Source organism: Sus scrofa, chromosome 8, assembly GCF_054392235.1.
Source record: "Sus scrofa isolate SSC_HxYL_T2T_F1_AM1 chromosome 8, Sscrofa_HxYL_maternal_Yorkshire_Landrace_v2.0, whole genome shotgun sequence".
NCBI lineage: Eukaryota > Metazoa > Chordata > Mammalia > Artiodactyla > Suidae > Sus > Sus scrofa.
The window spans coordinates 38,536,261-38,555,025 of NC_139390.1; the positions used below are offsets into that span (position 1 = coordinate 38,536,261).

The window sequence follows — 18,765 nt, forward strand, 5'->3', positions numbered from 1 at the left end:
TCTAGGGATTGGTCTGTTCAACTGATCTATTTTTTCTTGATTCGGTGCCCCAGTATGTGATCAATCCTTGAAAATGTTCCATGTGCATTTGAAAAGAATGTATAGTATGATTTTTTTGTAATGTCGTGAAAATGTCAATTAAGTCTAACTTTTTTATTGTATCATTTAGGATCTGTTGCCTTGACTGTCTAGAGAATCTGTCCATTGATGTGAGTGGAGTGTTAAAGTTTCCTACTATTCTTGTATTCCCATCAATTTCTCCTTTCATCTCTGTTAATATTTGCCGTATGTATTTGGGTGCTCCTGTATTAGGGGCATATATATTGATGAATGTAATATCTTCTTCTTGAATGGATCCTTTTATCATTAAATAGCATCCTTCTCTGTCTTTATGGGCTTTGTTTTGAAGTCTTTTTTGTCTGAGTATTCCCACTCACGCTTTCTTGTCCATTCACATGAAACCTTTTTCCACCCCCTCACTTTCAATTTATATGTGTCCTTTGCCCTAAGGTGAGTGTCTTGTAGGCAGCATACTGTAGGTGCTTTTATTTTTATGCAGTCCGCCACTCTGTCTTTTGATTGCAGCATTCAGTCATTGACATTTAAGGTAATTATTGATAAATATGTATTTATTACCATTTTAAAACTTGTTTTCCAGTTGATTCTATGTTTCTCCTTTGCTCCTTTCTTTTTGTGGTTGGAAGATTTCCTTTTATTTGACGCCCGTGTCCTCTACTTTTTAATTTTGTGAACATATTGTTTGGTTTTGATTTGCGGTTGCCCTGTTTTTCAAGTTTGTTAACCCCTTCCTATATCTGCTTGCTTTAGCCCGATAGTCACATACGTTCAAACACAATCTAAAAAAAAAGTCTAGATTTTTCTACTTTCCTTCCCCACATTTTATGATTTTGATGGCCCTTTTTAACATCTTCATGTATATCCTTTTGCTGTTCCTTGTGTTTATGGTCACTCTTACAGTAGGCTTCTTTTTTTTTTCCTTTTAGATCTGCATACTGGCTTATTTAGATGGTTGCTTTTCAACTGTGATTTCCTCCATCCTATTTCTTCTGACTTTTTTATTTAGAGGAGCCCTCTCAGTATTTCTTTTCGAATGGGTTTAGTATTGCTATACTCTTTTAGTTTTTGTTTGTTGGAGAAATTATTCCTTCTTCTATATTAAATGATATTCTTACCAGGTAGAGCATTCTAGACTGCAAATATTTCCCTTTTAGAACTCTGAATACATCTTGCCACTCTCTTCTGGTCTGCAGTATTTCCGTAGAGAAAGCACCTGATAGCCTTATGGGGTTTCTCTTATAACTAACTCTTTGTTTTTCTCTTGCTGTCTTTAAAATCCTCTTCTTTAACTTTTGCTGTCTTTTTCATAATGTCTTGGTGTGGGCCTGTTTGGATTCAGCTTGTTTGGGACCCTCTGTGCTTCCTGAACCTTGATATATTTTTCCTTTAGATTTGAAAAGGTTTCAGACAAAATTTCGTCAAATAGATCTTCAATCCCCTTTTCCTTTTCTTCTTCTTCTAGAGTACCTATTATGCATAGATTGGCCCACTTTAAATTGTGCCATAGATCTCTTATATTGCTTTCATGTGGTATTCTGTCTGGTGTACTGATGGGGTGATTTTCATTATTCTAACTTGCAAGTCACGAATTCATTCCTTTGCTCTGTTCATTCTGCTCTTCTGTGCCTTGAACTCAGCTTGTGTCTCTGAAAATGAATTTTCTAATTTTTTGTGGCTCCTCCTTTTATTTCTAGTTCCTTTCTAAGGTAATCTGCATTACTGTTCATATCTGCTCTTAATTCCTTCAGTATTTTCACCATCTCCTTTTTGAACTCAGTTTCTATTAGACTGCAGAGGTCTATTTCATTGTTTGCTCCTACAGGGGAATTCTCCTATTATTTTAACTGGGAATGATTCCTGAGCTTCATTTTGCTTACATTTTTCTCATACTGTTAGTTTAGGAAAAACAACTACCATAGTCTTAGAGGAATATTTATATGTGAGAGTGCCCTGGATATTTTGTGAGGGCTTACTATTTATTTTTGGCATGATGGTTGCTTTTGGTTTGGATGCTTGCTGTCACTTTCTTCAGTGTGTGCAGGCTGTTATCCCCTTGATAGTGTGCTGCACGTGCTTCAAGAGAGATGGAAGCAATGGGCAAGGGGAGTAGCCAATGCCTGGTTGCTGAGCCCTTGACAGGGGCAAGGACCCGTGGGAAGGTGGCATAGGCTGTTCCTTGTTGTAGGCACCTCGGAAGTGGCAGTGACCCTCAGGCAATTGTAAGCGGCACCAGGAGCCTTGGCAGTGGGCAGTGGCAGAGCATGTACGTTCCCAGAGGAGTGAAAGCAATAATGGGTGGTGCTTGGTTGCAGTGCCCTTCTATGTGCCAACCTCTGAGGTAACTGGTGCTGCAGAGGGTGCTCTCTGAGAGTCTGCGTGTGTGCAGAGAAAAATATTTCCATGGCAGTCCACCCCTCCTCCTCTTGCCCTCCCCAACAATGGCGCTTTGCTTCTCCTGCAGGCCCAGACCTCCTCCCAGAATCCCTCTGCTGTGGCACTCCACCCCCCAGGCCTTGGGGCACTGCCCCCTAGCCCCACCGGCTGTCACTACACAGCCAACCCTAGTCCTCTCCACAGAAATGAGTCTCAGTGCCCAGCCCCCTTCCAAGAATCTCAGTTTGCGGTGTCCCAGGAGGTAGTACTGATGGTCTATGCGGCTCTTTCTCTGCTTTGCCCTCCTCAGTCCAGCTACTGTGCTTTTTGCCAGGGCTCTGAAGTCTCTCTATCTTGGCTGATCTCCCCGTCAGTTAGGTGGCTTCCCAGGGTATGGGTTTCTTTCCTTTTTTCCCTTTTTGTTTTACCCAGTTATTTGGAGGGTTTCTTGCCCTTTTTGAAGGTTTATGGTCTTCTGCCAACACTCAGTGGATGTTCTGTCTGCATCATTCTACATGTAGGTGGGCTTTTTGTTTTGTTTGTGGGAGAAGGTGAGTGCCATGTCTTACTCCTCTGCCATCTTGACCCCACCTCTCCATTAAAAACATAATTCTAAAAGACAGACTGGGCGTTCCATGGTGGCCTGGCAGTTAAGGATGCAGCATTGTCACTGCTGTGGCATGGCATGGGTTTGATTCCTGGCCTGGGAACCTCCATATGCCATGGGCATGGACAGAAAAATAAATAAAAGGCAGACTGATTCTCATCTGACCGTCATCTTTCTATAAGGAATCATCATCTTTCTACGAAAAAACTCTACAAAGAATTACTTTTAGAGCTAATTTATTCTATTTTTTTTAATGACTAGGCTTAATAAATTTAATGATTAAAGTAAGGCAAAGTGTGTATTCTTTCCACATATATGGCAGGATGGGGCGATAGAAGTGGTGGAAGGTACCAGTCAATATAGGCAGTGGACAATGAGTTCTGTTGCAGAAAGGTGCATAAAACAAAATGATTGATAAAAAGCAACCATGTCAGAATTCCACATTAGGATGCTAAGGGCATACAAGAAATGGGTTAAGTCAACGATCATTATCTTTTTTTGTTGTTGTTGTCTTTTCTAGGGCCGCTTCCACAGCATGTGGAGGTTCCCAGGCTAGGGGTCAAATTGGAGCTGTAGCCGCCGGCCTACGCCACAGCCACAGCAAGGTGGGACCCAAGCCTCATCTGTGACCTATATCACAGCTCACAACAAGGCCGGATCCTTAGCCCACTGAGCAAGGCCAGGGATTGAACCCACAACCCCTGGTTCCTAGTCGGATTCGTTAACCACTGAGCCACGACGGGAATTCCAACAATCATTATCTTTAAAGAATAAACCATCTGGCCTTCCATAGTCAGGGAAGCACAGATTATGTTAACTGGAGAGACTTTAAAGATCATGTAACATAATCCCTTAAATTTTAGATGAGACAGCCGAAGTCCAGAGAGGGTAAGTGATATCGCTGGATCCCAAGTCAAGTTAATATCTACTGAACACATGCTATGGATAAAACACCATTCTAAGAGTTACAGAAGGTAAGTTCAAAGCTTCCATTCCCTATATCCCAGGTAAATTACCTCCATCCACCTCTCTCTGATCTCTGATGTTAGCAATATCCTTTTCTACATTTTAGAAAATTTCTACAACTTGTAGAATTCTACATTCTACATTTCTAGTGGCTGGAACACTTAGGCCCCTCTGGTTCATCACCTGATTTGTATATAAAATTTTACTAAACCTCCTTTTGCTCGATGAAGTCAGAGCTGAGCAGCTGTGGCAGAGACTAACAGTCTACAAACCCTAAAATATTTTCTATCTGGCCCTTGAGAGAAAAAGGTTGTCAACCTCTATTCTTGATCATCTTTTGCTTGATGTGAAGGGTATGTGTTTTGGTTTTCCTTTTCAAACTAATGGAAGCCTGGTTTTGCCACAAAAACCAGTGCCCACTGAGCAATGTGATAGATGATTTTGAAGGAAAAAGTCAGTGGGCTAAATATGGCAACTGGCAGCAGCTCTCTGTAACAAGCAAAAACTTGCTCTGGTCCATAAAGGACAAGAATCAAAGGACAGAAGACTCTAACTGCTTACTAAGTGCCTGCCATTGGGCTGAGCTCTGGGGCTACCCACATAAATAGGACCCACTCAGTTTTCAAAGAGCTCACTATCTGGAGAAAAAGAAACAATACCTTTATATTAAATGGAATAATAGAAGCTAGTGGACAAAAATAGAGAATAATTAACTGAGTTTGGGAGTGAGGCAAACTATTCAACCCCAAGCACAGGCATACAGAAACTTCTACTCCCCCTGCAGAGTTCCAGCTTCAGAAGAGGACCAGGGATTGGAAGCGGAAAACTGTGTATGGCCACTATGTGTAGCTGGGTGGAGTTAATCCCTGGACTGTGTGCTGCTTCCTGAATTCCTTTTACAGTGCCCTTTATTTTTGTTCAACTTTTCTAATATATTCTTTTATTTAAATTACATTAAATGTTTAAATTTACATTCAGCTTTAGTCATCTTAACCTCTTTTCCTGTGCAGTTTTTTTGTTTTTGTTTTTTTGTGGGTTTTATTTATTTATTTATTTGTCTTTTTAGGGTCACACCCACAGCATATGGAGGTTCCTGGGCTAAGGGTCAAGTCAGAGCTGTAGCCACTGGCCTATACCACAGCCACAGCAACGACAGATCCTTAACCCACTAAACGAGGCCAGGGATCAAACCTGCTCCCTCATGGATGCTAGTCAGATTCATTTCCACTGAGCCACGAAGGGAACTCCTACTGTGCATTTTTAAATCATTATTTCTTTTTTTTTTTTTTTTTTTTTTTTTTGTCTTTTTGTCTTTTCTAAGGCCGCTTCCCACAGCATATGGAGGTTCCCAGGCTAGGGGTCAAATCGGAGCTGTAGCTGCCAGCCTATACCACAGCTTACGGCAACACTGGATCCTTAACCCACTGAGGAAGGCCAGGGATCAAACCTGCAACCTCATGGTTCCTAGTCGGATTCGTTAACCACTGTGCCATGATGGGAACTCTGTAAATCATTATGAATTTTTAGAGCCTCCTTTTACAGATATTATCATTTTATTCATCTTTTTCACATTATACTTCAGTATTTTTGTCTAGTATTTATTTATGTGTTTGTATTCTTTCTTATTCCCTTTTGTTTCAATGATTTTATCTTAATAATGCCTTCCTTTTGCTTTTCTAAGTGAGACTAAGCAGGGGTGTTCATCAAAACAGTCAACCACCAGGAAAGCATGGTAACTGAGCGAATTAATAAGCCCAGCCTCAGGGCAGAGGTGGTTCCTAGGGGCCCCAGTGTGCCTAGGACTCACCCTTTAGTTGATGAAACCTGGTGGTGGTCGAAGAGGGTCCTGGGATAGGGCAGGAGGGCTGCCTCAGCAGTAGCTAAATATCAACTGATACGAGAAACTGTTATATTTTAACAACCAGTATCACCATACCAGTACATACTGGATAAATATCAGTTCTATGATGAGGAAATAGCAGAGTAAGTAGGATAGACAGGAAGCTATTCTACGCCTCTTAAAAAAAGGGAGACAGATGCGTCTTTATTTTGATTAAGTTTTTGCAAGTCCTTTTTATTTTTATGGCCATACCCACAGCATAGGGAAGTTCCCAAGCCAAGGACTGAATCCGAGCCATGCCAATGCTAGATCTTTTAATCCACTGCACAGGGCCAGGGATATAACCCATAACTCCACAGCAACCCAAGCAGCTGCAGTTGGATTCTTAACCAACCACCACAACAGGAACTCCCTAACTTTTTTTTTTTTTTTTTGGCTTTTTCAGGGCTGTACCCACAGCATATGGAGGTTCCCAGGCCAGGGGTCAAATCGAAGTTACAGCTGCCAGCCTACACCACAGCAACGCCAGATCTGAGCTGCATTTACAACCTACACCACAGCACATGGCAATGCCGGATCCTTTACCCACTGAGCGAAGCCAGGAATCGAACCTGCAACCTCATGGTCACTAGTCAGATTCGTTTCTGCTGCACCACAACAGGAACTCCCCAACTTTTAAAAATATACATTCATTTAACTTGAGGAGACAATCTAACATGTCCCCTTTTATTTTATTTTATTTTTTTTGTCTTTTCTTGAGCTGCTCTCGCGGAATATGGAGGTTCCCAGGCTAGGGGTCCAATCGGAGCTGTAGCCACCGGCCTACACCACAGTCACAGCAATGCGGGATCCGAGCTGCATCTGCGACCTACACCACAGCTCACAACAACGCCGGATCCTTAACCCACTGAGCAAGGCCAGGGATCGAACCTGCAACCTCATGGTTCCTAGTCGGATTCATTAACCACTGTGCCATGATGGGAACTCCTAACATGTCCCTTCTTAAGAAGGGTTAGACTAACTTCAAAAACAGCCAAGGGAATCCACTAAGAAAATGGTATTGCACTAACTTCTAAAAAGCTTTGTATATGAAGTACGTGACCATTTGGCAGCAGTTATTTGGAAGAGCACATGCTATGGACAAAGAAGGAAAGCACAGGAGAAGGTGTTGCAACTCAAGCTCCCACGAACTGTCATGAGGCTATAAATCACACGCTAAAATGGTCTGGAATTATGCACAATGATTTAGATCCAAATTCCTAGAATGTCTTCTATGATGGAATGCTCCAAAGATAAAGTCTAGTTAAATTTGACTCATTTACCTCCAAGTCAGAACCCAAAACTCTTTGTGAAGGATAATGGCCACTACATATTGAACCATGTATCAATTTTGTTGCCATTTTTGGTAATCTTGAAAGGAATGCTACAAAGAAAATATAATTCAAATTGACAGGTGAGGTCAACTGGCCAAGAGAGATTAAGTGGCCTGTTCAAGGACACATAGCCAGTCACACCAGTGGAGCACAATTCAGTTGGGATCAAAGCCCTGCTCACTCCACTCTGTTCTTGATACTTCACTGCCTTTGTCCCATCACACCTGTAGGTCTTCCAAATATCTATGAGAATTCTCAAAGACTCAGAAAAGACATGAATCTAACCACCCATAAGGCTTCTCCTATACCCAAAGGCCCTCTTAAGTAAGGGATCCTACTTGATTTCAAGACACTATGAAAGCCCAACACTTCCAAATACCATTTGTATAAGCAAGAAGAATTCCTGAACTCTTTCACACATTTACACAATGAGAACAAGGTATCATTTGCATCAAGGTAGAAATCCCATAGCAGACTCTTTATTTATTTATTTATTGCTTTTTAGGGCCACTCTTGTGGCATATGGAGGTTCGCAGGCTATGGGGTCGAATCAGAGCTGTAGCTGCTGGCCTACACCACAGCCACAGCAACTCCAGATCCAAGGCAAGTCTGCAACACACCACAGCACACGGTAATACCGGATCCTTAACCCACTGCGCAAAGCCAGGAATCAAACCTGCAACCTCATGATTACTAGTCAAATTTGCTTCTGCTGAGCCACAACAGGAACGCCCAACTTTTAAAAATATACATCCATTTAAGTTGAAGAGACAATCTAACATGTCCCTTCTTAAGAAGGGTTAGGTTAACTTCAAAAACAGCCAAGAGAAACTACTGAGAAAATGGTGTTGCACTAACTTCTAAAAGGCAATGCCAGATCCTTAACCCACTGAATGAGGCCAGGGATCAAACCTGTGTCTTCATGGATGCTACTCAGATTCATTAAGTGTTGAGCCACACAAAAGGAACTCCCAGACTCGTTATTACTTAGAGCTCAAGTTCTTCCTTGACACTGCCCTACCCAATAACCTTTTAATGACATCTGAATTCCAAAAGATTCTCCATTTCCTTTGGTCTATTATCATTATAAGTATATTATCATTATAAGTATTTAAAATGGCAAAAGAAGCCCCATCGTGGCTCAGTGGCTAAGGAATCCAACTAGGAACCATGAGATTGCGGGTTCAATCCCTGGCCTCGCTCAGTGGGTTAAGGATCTGACGTTGCCGTGAACTGTGGTGTAGGTCACAGATGTGGCTCAGATCTGGCGTGGCTGTGGCTGTGTCTGTGGTGTAGACTGGCGGCTACAGCTCTGATTTGACCCGTAGCCTGGGAACCTCCATATGCTTCAGGTGCAGCCCTAGAAAAGACAAAAGACAAAAACAAAAAACAAAAAAAAAGTCATTTCAGTTTTCTCCTGGGACCTTCTCTCAACCCCCTATTAACCGTCCAGCCTCGGGGGTTTCCTGGTGGCCTAGTGATGAAAGACTCAGCATTGTTACTGCTGTGGCCCAGGTTTAATCCTTGGCTTGGGAAATTCCACATACGTGGGCGTGCTCCCCCTGAAAATAGTCCAGGATCTGATGAACACTTAAATCATTCCTTACTCATCTCATTCCCTTATAAAAAGAAACGCCTGCCCTGCTATTCCTCTACCCAATACAAGGTATACCAAACAAAAATGAGCTATTCAGGAGATACAAAATCTAACCACTTGAGAGCGATGGTTCTGCAAAAACAAAACCGAATGATCACGTATTAAGGAAATCCACTTAGTAACAATTAGCATCCTCCCTCTCTTCCCCAGTCAAATATAGATGGTAGCCTTCAAAACTCAACTGAAAGGCATTTGGAATTTCATGCAACAAAGGCTATGTTTTGGTTTGTCCCTGCTAGTAAGCTTTGCTGAATACCTACCTCAAGAGAGGTATACCAGTATACTCTTTAAATGTTTATATTCCATGGAGTCCTTAATATTTTGTAATGAAATGAAAATTGTATCTTAATGTGAGTCTCAATTGGTTTTGTAAAACTCCTGTGAAACAGCTATTTACTCACTTAATCGACTTTCCCAAACCAGAGTGTTATAAAAATAATTATTAACTGCTCATTAAAGTGCAACACAGGATCTCAAAAGAGATGCGATATATTGGAATTAAAGTGTTTTCCTATTGAAATATAGCTCAATTAAAATGAAAGCACTTCCTCAAAAGGCATATGTTCTTTAATGGAACAATTAAACTAGATAAATACACTAGTCTTTTTAAAAAATATTTTATATATAAAGATTCAAAAGCATCAAACACTGCAATGAGGTGGAGTAAGAGGACAAAATTCCTAACTTTAAAACAGTGGCACGGCTATATCGCTTAGTCGCCACAAAACATCAAATAATTTGGTGAAGTCTCTCTGAACTTTTAAAACTTTGTATTACAACCTATCTCACAGGGTTTTCATGAGGACTTAGATAACATCTGCTCACTTGACCAATATTTATTTAGCAACTATTATGTTCCAAACCCTGAAACAAAATACACATCAGTAGACAGAGCAAAGTCCATGCTGAACTTCTATGCTATTTGAGAAGGAAACAGGACAGCTATGTCCTGCCTAGGAAGACAAATGAGACCTTTAAGTTACTGGCAATTCAAAACAAAACAGTGCCCAGAACGCAGAAGGTGCTCAAAAGTTTCTTCCAACCTTCATGCTGATATATATTTAGTTCTGTTCGATGTATCACTACCTCCGTTCTCAATAAATTATACAAATCAATCATAATATATTTATACCCACTTATTCTTGACTCCGACCAGAATGAAAAACAAAATTAAGGTTGATTCCATCAGAATAAAAATACCAAGGACTTTGCAGCTGTCCCAAAAGAAGCCTGTGGAAACACACTGCCCAATTCTTAGGATCTGACACAAAACTCTCCCTAACATTCATTCTTCTTCAATGGTCAGACAATACTGTAGTATTTTTTTTTTTCTTTCTTTTTAGGGCTGCATATGGAAGTTCCCAGGGTAGGGGTCAGATTGGAGCTGCAGCCCCCACCCACGTCACAGCCACAGCAATGCCAGATCAGAGTCTCATCGACGACCTATACCACAGCTCACAGCAACACCGGTTCCTCAACCCTCCGAATGAGGCCAAGGATCGAACCCACGTTCTCATGGATTCTAGTGAGGTTTGTTACCCACTAAACCACAATGAATCAGTGAAGGGCATTTTCTCTCCACCAACTTTTACGCCTTAAGATAAATATTAGTAGAGTTGGCACAAATAACATCTATCAGTGAAATCGGTCTTTGATCATGTAATTAGGACTATACCAAAAATACATGGATATTTAAGCATTTTAGGAATAAGATGACTTAACATGAACACGTCAACATTTTGATTCCTTTTTTTAAATTAAGAAAGTAGGAATAGCAGATAATTTATTTCTTTAACAAAATTGCAACTATACAACTATATACAGTAGAGTCCCTTCACTGTTAAGTTCTAACAGTTGGTTAATCATTTCATCAAAAAGTTCCATGAAAGTAAGAATGGGGGGGGGGGGTGAACAATGTTTACTAAAGGTTTTATTTTAAAATATAAAATCCATAAAATCCATGTTTATTCCCTAGCCTCTCCCTCCCATTTTTTTGGCTGCACCTGCAGCATGCACAGGTCTAGGGGTTGAGCTTGCACCAGAGCGGTGACCAAGCCACACCATTGACAATTCCAGATCCTTAACCCACTGAGCCACCAGTGAACTCCTATTCCCTAGTCTTTTGATGTAGTGCCAAGTCCTTGTCTCTTAAGGTAAATTTGCTGATTATACTACTGTCTTTCTCGCCTAAAATCCAGCCCAAGTACATCACCTATGACTTCCAGTTTCACTATCTTTGAAGTGCGGTGGGAAGTTAAAAGTATCTGAGGGTAAAGTCCTTCCAATTTTGTACATTTCTCTGGCCTACATGTAATTTAGAAGAAAACATTTTTAGGAATTCATTTTTAAGGAGTATGACCAAAGTATTCAACATTGTTTTCAGTCTTATACTTTACCAAATTATGTGATACCTAATTTAATTACATGATCACAATTACAAGTATAGCTGGCATAAGCAAGTCTGGTTTAAAACACAGCTAACTCAGAGTTCCCATCATGGCACAGTGGTTAACAAATCCGACGGAACCATGAGGTTGCGGGTTCGATCCCTACCCTTGCTCAGTGGGTTAAGGATCCAGCATTGCTGTGGGTTGTGGTGTAGGTTGCAGACTCGACTCAGATCCCGCATTGCTGTGGCTGTGGCGTAGGCCGGTGGCTACAGCACCCATTTGACTCCTAGCCTGGGAACCTCCATATGCCACGGGAGCGGCCCAAGAAATGGCGAAAAGACAAAAAATAAAAATAAATAAATAAAACACAACAAACTCTTAGTAAGCCCACAACTGAACCTGTTGGGAGCAGAAGCGGTGGCAGGGGATTAACAGTGTGCAGTGTAGTACAGGCATTTGTTAATACATTTTATGGAGAAATAGAAGGTTTCTGGTAAATCCAGTGGGTTAAGAATGTCTATCAAAACTTTAAAACATTGCGTTACCTAATATTTAGAGAAAGTTAAAAAATGAAAAAAAATCATCAAAAGCGGGAAAAAAAATGTTTTCCAAAATATCAACCCTTGCAAATATATCGGAATTCCATGCTTATTTTTGTGAAAGAAACCATAAGCATCTATAAATACTTCTGGAGCTAAATGTAGCAGGTAAATTTCTATATATTGCAAACTTATTCTCAATTTATCCCCACATGAAAGTACAACTATCACTCCATATTACAATCTTGTCCAATCTTGTCTAACATTCCTTAGAAATAATTCTGAATTAACAATTAAAGAAGTTGGAAACAATGAGCCAAGTACAAAGCTATGAGATGACATACTAGTTTTTCTCTGAAAGAATACTTCCTTCTTCGCACTACTGATACTAAATCTCTTCGTACTCTTGATTTCTTCTTTCCTTAAGTGAGCAAAACTGTAACACCCCTTAGAAGAACTATACCCGGTTCTTTTTATGACTTCTTGATAACGACTGCATTATCTCTATCCCAGCACCTCCGGCAAACAGGAAGTAAAATTCGTTCATGCTGAGTTGCAAGTTATTGATATGTAGACTGGTGCAAACCCCATGCAGTTTATATTCTTGTATATAATATAAATTTAGTATCAAAATTTGAGATTCAAGAAAAGGACTTTACCAGTAAATTGAAATTTAAGAAACCAAGTCCCTCTACAGATTTTGCCAAAGAAGTCCCTTAAATTAATTCTAAAAGTCATTCCCTGGATTTTTTTTTTTTTGGTCTTTTTATGCCTGCACTTGGGGCATATGGAAGTTCCCAGGGTGGGGGTTGAATTGGAGCTGCAGCTGCCAGCCTATACCACAGCCATAGCAATGCAGGATCCGATTCATGTCTGCAGCCTACACCACAGCTCACAGCAACGCCAGCTCCTTAACCCACTGAGTGAAGCCAGGGATCAAACCTGCATCCTCATGGATACTAGTTGGGTTCATTACCACTAAGCCACAATGGCAACTCCTGAATTTTACTTTTGAAGAGAAAAATTGGGCAAGAATTATTCCACTAAGAACCTGTAGCCTCTGAAATTTCAAATAACAGATTCTGCTTTCTTTTAACTGATTGGTAAAAAGATATACATTAAATCTTAATCATTAAATTGAGTGCTTATTTGCAAATTAATGTTATAAAATCTCATTATTATACTTTAATAACCTACGCTATGTCCAAAAATATGTAAGGTAGTCTTACAAAAAGAGCTATATTAAACTAATGATGCGCATGGCATATTACATTGAAACACCAAGTCCCTTATCTATGTTATGGTACAATGAAGAAAACAACTAAATGATTCAAGACAAAGTTAAACAGTAAATTTTTAATAACTGAGATAACTGTACATATTAATCTATAGTATTTTTCACCTATGCACATATATATATATATACACTGGTGAACACAAAACTAAATGCTAATTGATTTGCAGAGTTTAAGTGAAATTAAGAAACACTAACCCAGTGTTCCCATCTTGGCGCAGTGGTTAAAGAATCTGACTAGGAACCATGAGGTTGAGGGTTCGATCCCTGTCCTTGCTCAGTGGGTTAAGGATCCAACGTTGCCCTGAGCTGTGGTGCGGGTCGCAGACGTGGCTTGGATCCTGTGTTTCTGTGGCTCTGGCATAGGCTGGCGGCTACAACTCTGATTTGACTCCTAGCCTGGGAACCTCCATATGCCACAGGTGCGACCCTAGAAAAGACAAAAGTCAAAGGAAAAAAAAAAAAAGAAGCACTAACCTCTCAGTGGCCTCACTTCCACTTTATCCACCCAAATGCGTGAAGAGTGTTTAAAAAAGTGACTTCTAATACCAGTACTTTCTAGAGGTTAATATTTATTTCCTTTTAAAGCTTAAAAGCTCCTTCTCCTCTCTTTTACATAACACAGAAAAGTATGGTTTCGTCTAAACATGACCCTATTTTTTAAATTGACAAGACAGAGTGTTAGGGAGAATACAAAGAAATGGGGATACTGCCCTGGAGAGCTTAAATTGAGAAATTTTTGAAAGATAACTTGGCATCGCTATCAAAAATTTTACATGTACACAGAAATTTATACAAAGACGCAATCAAAGTATAAAGTAATACAATAAATGGATAATAAAGTAATAAAATAAATGGATATTACATAATTATTTTTAATAACTAAAAATTAAAATCCCTAAGTGTTTGTCAATAAAGGAACTGACTGAAAAAACTTATACCCACACAATGGAGTGAATTTTAAATGAGAGAAAGATGCTTATGATAAATTAAATTAAAAAGCAGAACAGCTGGATAGTAAATCTCATTTTTAAATTCCATAAATAAGAATGTATATGTACATATTAAAATATGCATAGAAAACAGATATAATATATATCAAAGTTGAAGAGAGTTAACCGAAAATCTCTTCTTTCTACTAAATATTAGTTTATCTGAGCAGTTATATATTCCTTAAAATTTCAAAAAAAAAAAAATCATAAGCACACAGATCGTTTTAACATTTTAAAGTGTTCTAGTCAACATTTTAAAACTTAGGCATTTTTCCATCATCTTCCCAATGGACTTTCCTTTCTTTTAATATTTGCTAGTTACTATACATATAAGTCTGATTTTTCTCCAAACACATAATGGATATGATCCTCATAAACTTTAAAAGGCATCATATTCAACTTGGCAGAATTATGTGAAACAAAGTTACTGTGACACAAACAATCATCATTATTTTTAAAAACATCACTTTTTAAGTATTTCACCCCAAATATTCTCTATCTTTGGAACAAACGAATGGGACTTTTTAAAAACTTTAAGTGATCTCTGTTGTGACAGATAAAACTCTTATCTTATTTTTCACCTACATACCCTACAGGTTGTAACAGTAACATTTTTTTTCAATAAGTGAACCCTTCATCATAAAAATATTTTCCAAGGTTATCAAACTGTTAACTTTATTAATGGCTTTACCTTGATTTATAGCAATCACAATTTCTCCATCTAAACACAAAGAAAAAATTTTGATACTGAAAAATTTAGGCCAACTCCCTATTTCTCATATTTTTAAATTTAATATTTAAACTTAATTTTCAAAATAAAAGCTTTGCTCACTAGAGTTCTTACTTCTAAAAATAATTATACTTTCCTAAAATACTTTTTAGTGGATCGAAAATACACGCTTACTTTACCTAGTTGTTGATGTTGGTGTTTATCATAACGACTAGGGCAGAAATTAATTCCATCTTCCTCATCTATCGTCTTCTCTGATGAAAGCAAACTAAGACGTTTCAACTTCAGTAATCTTAAAGAACTTTCTGGAAAACTCTCTTGAGTGGCCAAAACCCCATCTCCCGAAAGAATGGGAGGAACAACTCTCTTCAAAAAATCCATTTTAGGCTTCTTCTATGTTACTGGACCCACGAGCACACAGAGAGGTGCTTGTGCCAACTTCCTTGGTGAGCAAGTAAGGTGCACTCTTTGTGTCAAAGAGCAGAGAAACGTCATGTGAATTTAGGTGGTGCTAACACCCCCGGGTTGACTGCCAGCTGTTTCGAAGCTGATTTTTAGGACATTTACTGTTCGCGCTGATAACAAACCAAACAGCTATAGGCTATGCAAGTGCCCTTCATGTATATACATTCGCGTATGTGTACAGTGGGTGTTAACTGCAATATGAAGACTATAAAATGCTCAGAATCCACCTAGTTTAACATTTAGACTTTGAAAACCTACACTGTGATAATGGTAAGATAAATTTACTTTGGTCTGAGGTGTGTCTTACTTTTAAATATTCTTAACATGTCAAACAGTAACTTCTATTCAAAAGATAATTCTTATCATTCTGAAAATTCACTAACAGACTGCAGGAACATGAAGTTTTAAAGCATGTGAAAAGGAATAATTTAAAACTATACTGTCTTATGAATATCCCAGTGTACAAACACAGACCAAAAGGAAAAAAAAAAAAAAAAAAACCTCTTCATTATAATCAATTATAAGTATCAACAGGAGCAAAGGAAACCTTAGCATGAATTACAAAAAAAAAAAAAAAGATAATTTAAAATACATGAATCTAGGAATATAAAGCTGAAGAGTTTAAAGTATAAATATTTAATTCAATAAACCCAGTCATCGGCCATACATAATTTATTTCCAAATAACTGAGCATTCTACTAAAATCTTAAAATAGCAAAAGCAGCTGATCCTACTGCCATACTGTGATCCAGAAGCATGACAAAATATGCTAGTGAAAAATGCCTACATAAGACTTTGTGAGTTTAAATTAATATCTTCTTCTCTCCCTTCCTTTGCCTGCCCTCTGGCAGGGGTACTAAGTGACCAAGAAAGAAATGGGGGGAAAAAAAAGGAACAGATAAGGTGTAAACTTGCCTAAGTAATCAAAGTGATAATTCTGAAGGATCTACATGTTAATAATAAAAATCTAATTCACTTAGTGAAACACAAATACAATCTCATTCTTCCAACACGCAACATGAAGAAAACAATTTACATATTTTAAAAGATGATGTATAAAACTGTCTACACAGATACTAGGGAAAATTATTGTAAAGACAAGTAAATTTCTGGTCTGAATTGCTGAGTTTTTAATCTTACTCTTCTGCCACATGAATGATAAAGTCAATTATTCTTTATTTCATTCATTTAAAAGATGATAAGTGAAGGTCCTCTACATGTAAAGCATTAATACAGTATTAGGGTTCAGAGAAAATTTAGAGGATTTATTAATGCAAATCCTATCTCATGGAATCCTACAGTAAAAGGGGGGAAAAACAAGGAAGTAAAAGACTTAAATTTTTTGCCTAAAGCTGAACAGAACCAACTAGGAAAACAAACAAACGAACAAACCAACCAACCTTAAAAAAATATCCATTTCAAAAGTAGATTCTCTCTTAACCCTGAAGCAGAAAAGGATAAAATTCGTAACTGATGAACCTACTTCCTACACATAGAAAAAACAAACTAGTTAGCACCATAATCCATATCTGCTATATACAGCCCTGAAGTTATCACTGTATCTTCCAGGGATTTTTGCTTTTTGTTTTCTCCATCTTAACTCATACATTCATCTTGTTAACTCATGTACAATTGACTATTTTTTTGGCTGCACCTGAAGCATACAAAAAGCCCAGGGCCAGGGATTGAACCCACACCACAGCAGTGACAATGTCAGATTCTTAACCCACTGAACCATCAGGGAACTCCTAACTTACAATATTATATTAGTTTTAAGTGTACAACATAGTGGTTCAATATTTTTGTAATTATAAAATGATCACCACAAGTCTAGTCACCACCTGTGACCATACAAAGCTGTTACAATATTGACTATATTTCCTATGCTGTACATTACATTCTCAAAACTTACTTATTTTCTAACTTCAAGTTTGCACCTCTCCTTCACTTATCTCACCCATTTTCCTACCTCCTCCCCTCCCACAAGCACCTATTTTTTCTCTGTTTCTGTTTTATAGATCATCCTCGGTTTTGTTTTTCAGATTCTACATATAAGTGAAATCATGTGATATTTTTTCTTTGTCTGACTTATTTCACTTAGCAATAATACCCTCTAGTTCTGTGTTGGTTTTTTTGTTTGTTTCCTCTTTATGGATATGGTCTCATGTTCTTATGTGTGTGGTTTTCCTCAGGTCCCTTTGCAGGTCTTCCTTATCTGTGGCGCCCAGGAGCACAGTGAGTGGTATGCAACACATGCTGATAATGAAGGGCAAGTTAGTTACCTTTGTGTTTGCTCCTGAGATACAAGACAACCACCTGTGTCACTGTTAACCTCATTGTTGTAAACTGCACTTTTAACTGGGGAAAGGACGGTAAGGATAAGGTGTTATGAGAGACACCACAAGATCTTTCTCAGATTTCCTTCATCCAACAAATATTTGCCAAGCAACGTCTTTAATGACCTGCGCACAAAGGCAAGGATATGCTTCCAACAAGAAGCTTACTTTTATGAAGGAGAAAAAACTCTTGCAACTCAAGACTCCCTGCTGCGGTTGAGCCTGCCTTACACTTCAGTTTCCTCTACCCAATAATCTCTTCTCTCTTTGTAGGTGTTGCTTCCTAATAGACATTCTAGCAGCCCAACTCTTTCGGAGGACTCACTCTGAGATATACAGCAAGGGGCAAAGCTTGGCACTCCACTATCCATTGCTAGGCTCAATCTATAAGGAGGAAATGCCAGAAAGCCTTGTTTGCGTGTTGATATTTCTAAGATCTTTGGTTGACCATCACAGTCTTGAATTCCTGGTCTAACAGTTACAGGATTAAGAAATTATAATCGAAGGTAGTCCCTCAAAGACAGCATTTACAAATCTTTTTAGACCTCACAGTCACTATTTAGCCTTTAGAATACATATCATAATCTTACCGTAGAATTCAAGACAGAAATTCCTTGGTGGTAAATTGGATCATCTAATCCTGGCTGTGGGACTCTTGAGCAGTTTTGAGAATTAAGCATTTAGGTGTTAATCATCCAAGATTCAATAAATGGCTTCAGCTCTAAAGAAAAACAAAATACAGGATTGACATTAGATATGTTTGTCATCTGTGTGTGACTCTATCCACTCTTACAGTTTATATTACAGTATCACCTGGTGCTAGTTCTCCTCTTTTAATTAATGTTGCATTACATTTTTCTACATTTTTATTATGAAAAATTTCAAACCAGTGCAGAATTATTGAGATTAGTATAATAAACTCACCATTATTAACTCATGGCAAAGCATGCTGTAGTTGTATCTCCACCTACCCACCCCCAACACCTAGCCCACCACTCTGGATTATTTTGAAGCAAATTCCAGGCATCATACCACTTTATCTGTAGATAATTCTGTATGTATCTAAGACAAAGATTTGCTTTTCAAACCTAAGGTAATACCATTATAATATCTATAATAAATTCA

General features: G+C 38.6%; 1 protein-coding gene and 1 long non-coding RNA gene across 31 annotated transcripts in view; one reads left to right on the top strand and one right to left on the bottom strand.

Annotated features, from left to right (window-relative positions):
- Positions 1-18,765, bottom strand: part of FRYL (FRY like transcription coactivator) — a 351,368-nt gene that overhangs the window by 210,891 nt on the left and 121,712 nt on the right. For 25 of the 30 annotated variants that reach the window (XR_014812414.1, XR_014812413.1, XR_014812412.1 and 22 more), the window contains exon 3: positions 18,231-18,361. Coding sequence is in view for 4 of the 30 variants with exons in the window: in XM_021101182.2 (XP_020956841.2) it covers positions 15,019-15,220 (202 nt within the window). In the remaining 26 variants the exon portion in view is untranslated. Of the gene's footprint in view, positions 1-15,018; positions 15,296-18,230; positions 18,362-18,765 lie in introns of those variants that run through there. The other 5 variants (XR_014812415.1, XM_021101182.2, XM_021101183.2 and 2 more) reach the window with 1 other exon arrangement.
- LOC146400426 (uncharacterized) lies at positions 5,300-10,287 on the top strand. Its single transcript, XR_014812454.1, has 2 exons — positions 5,300-6,645; positions 8,590-10,287. It is a non-coding gene; the product is annotated as an uncharacterized LOC146400426 (long non-coding RNA).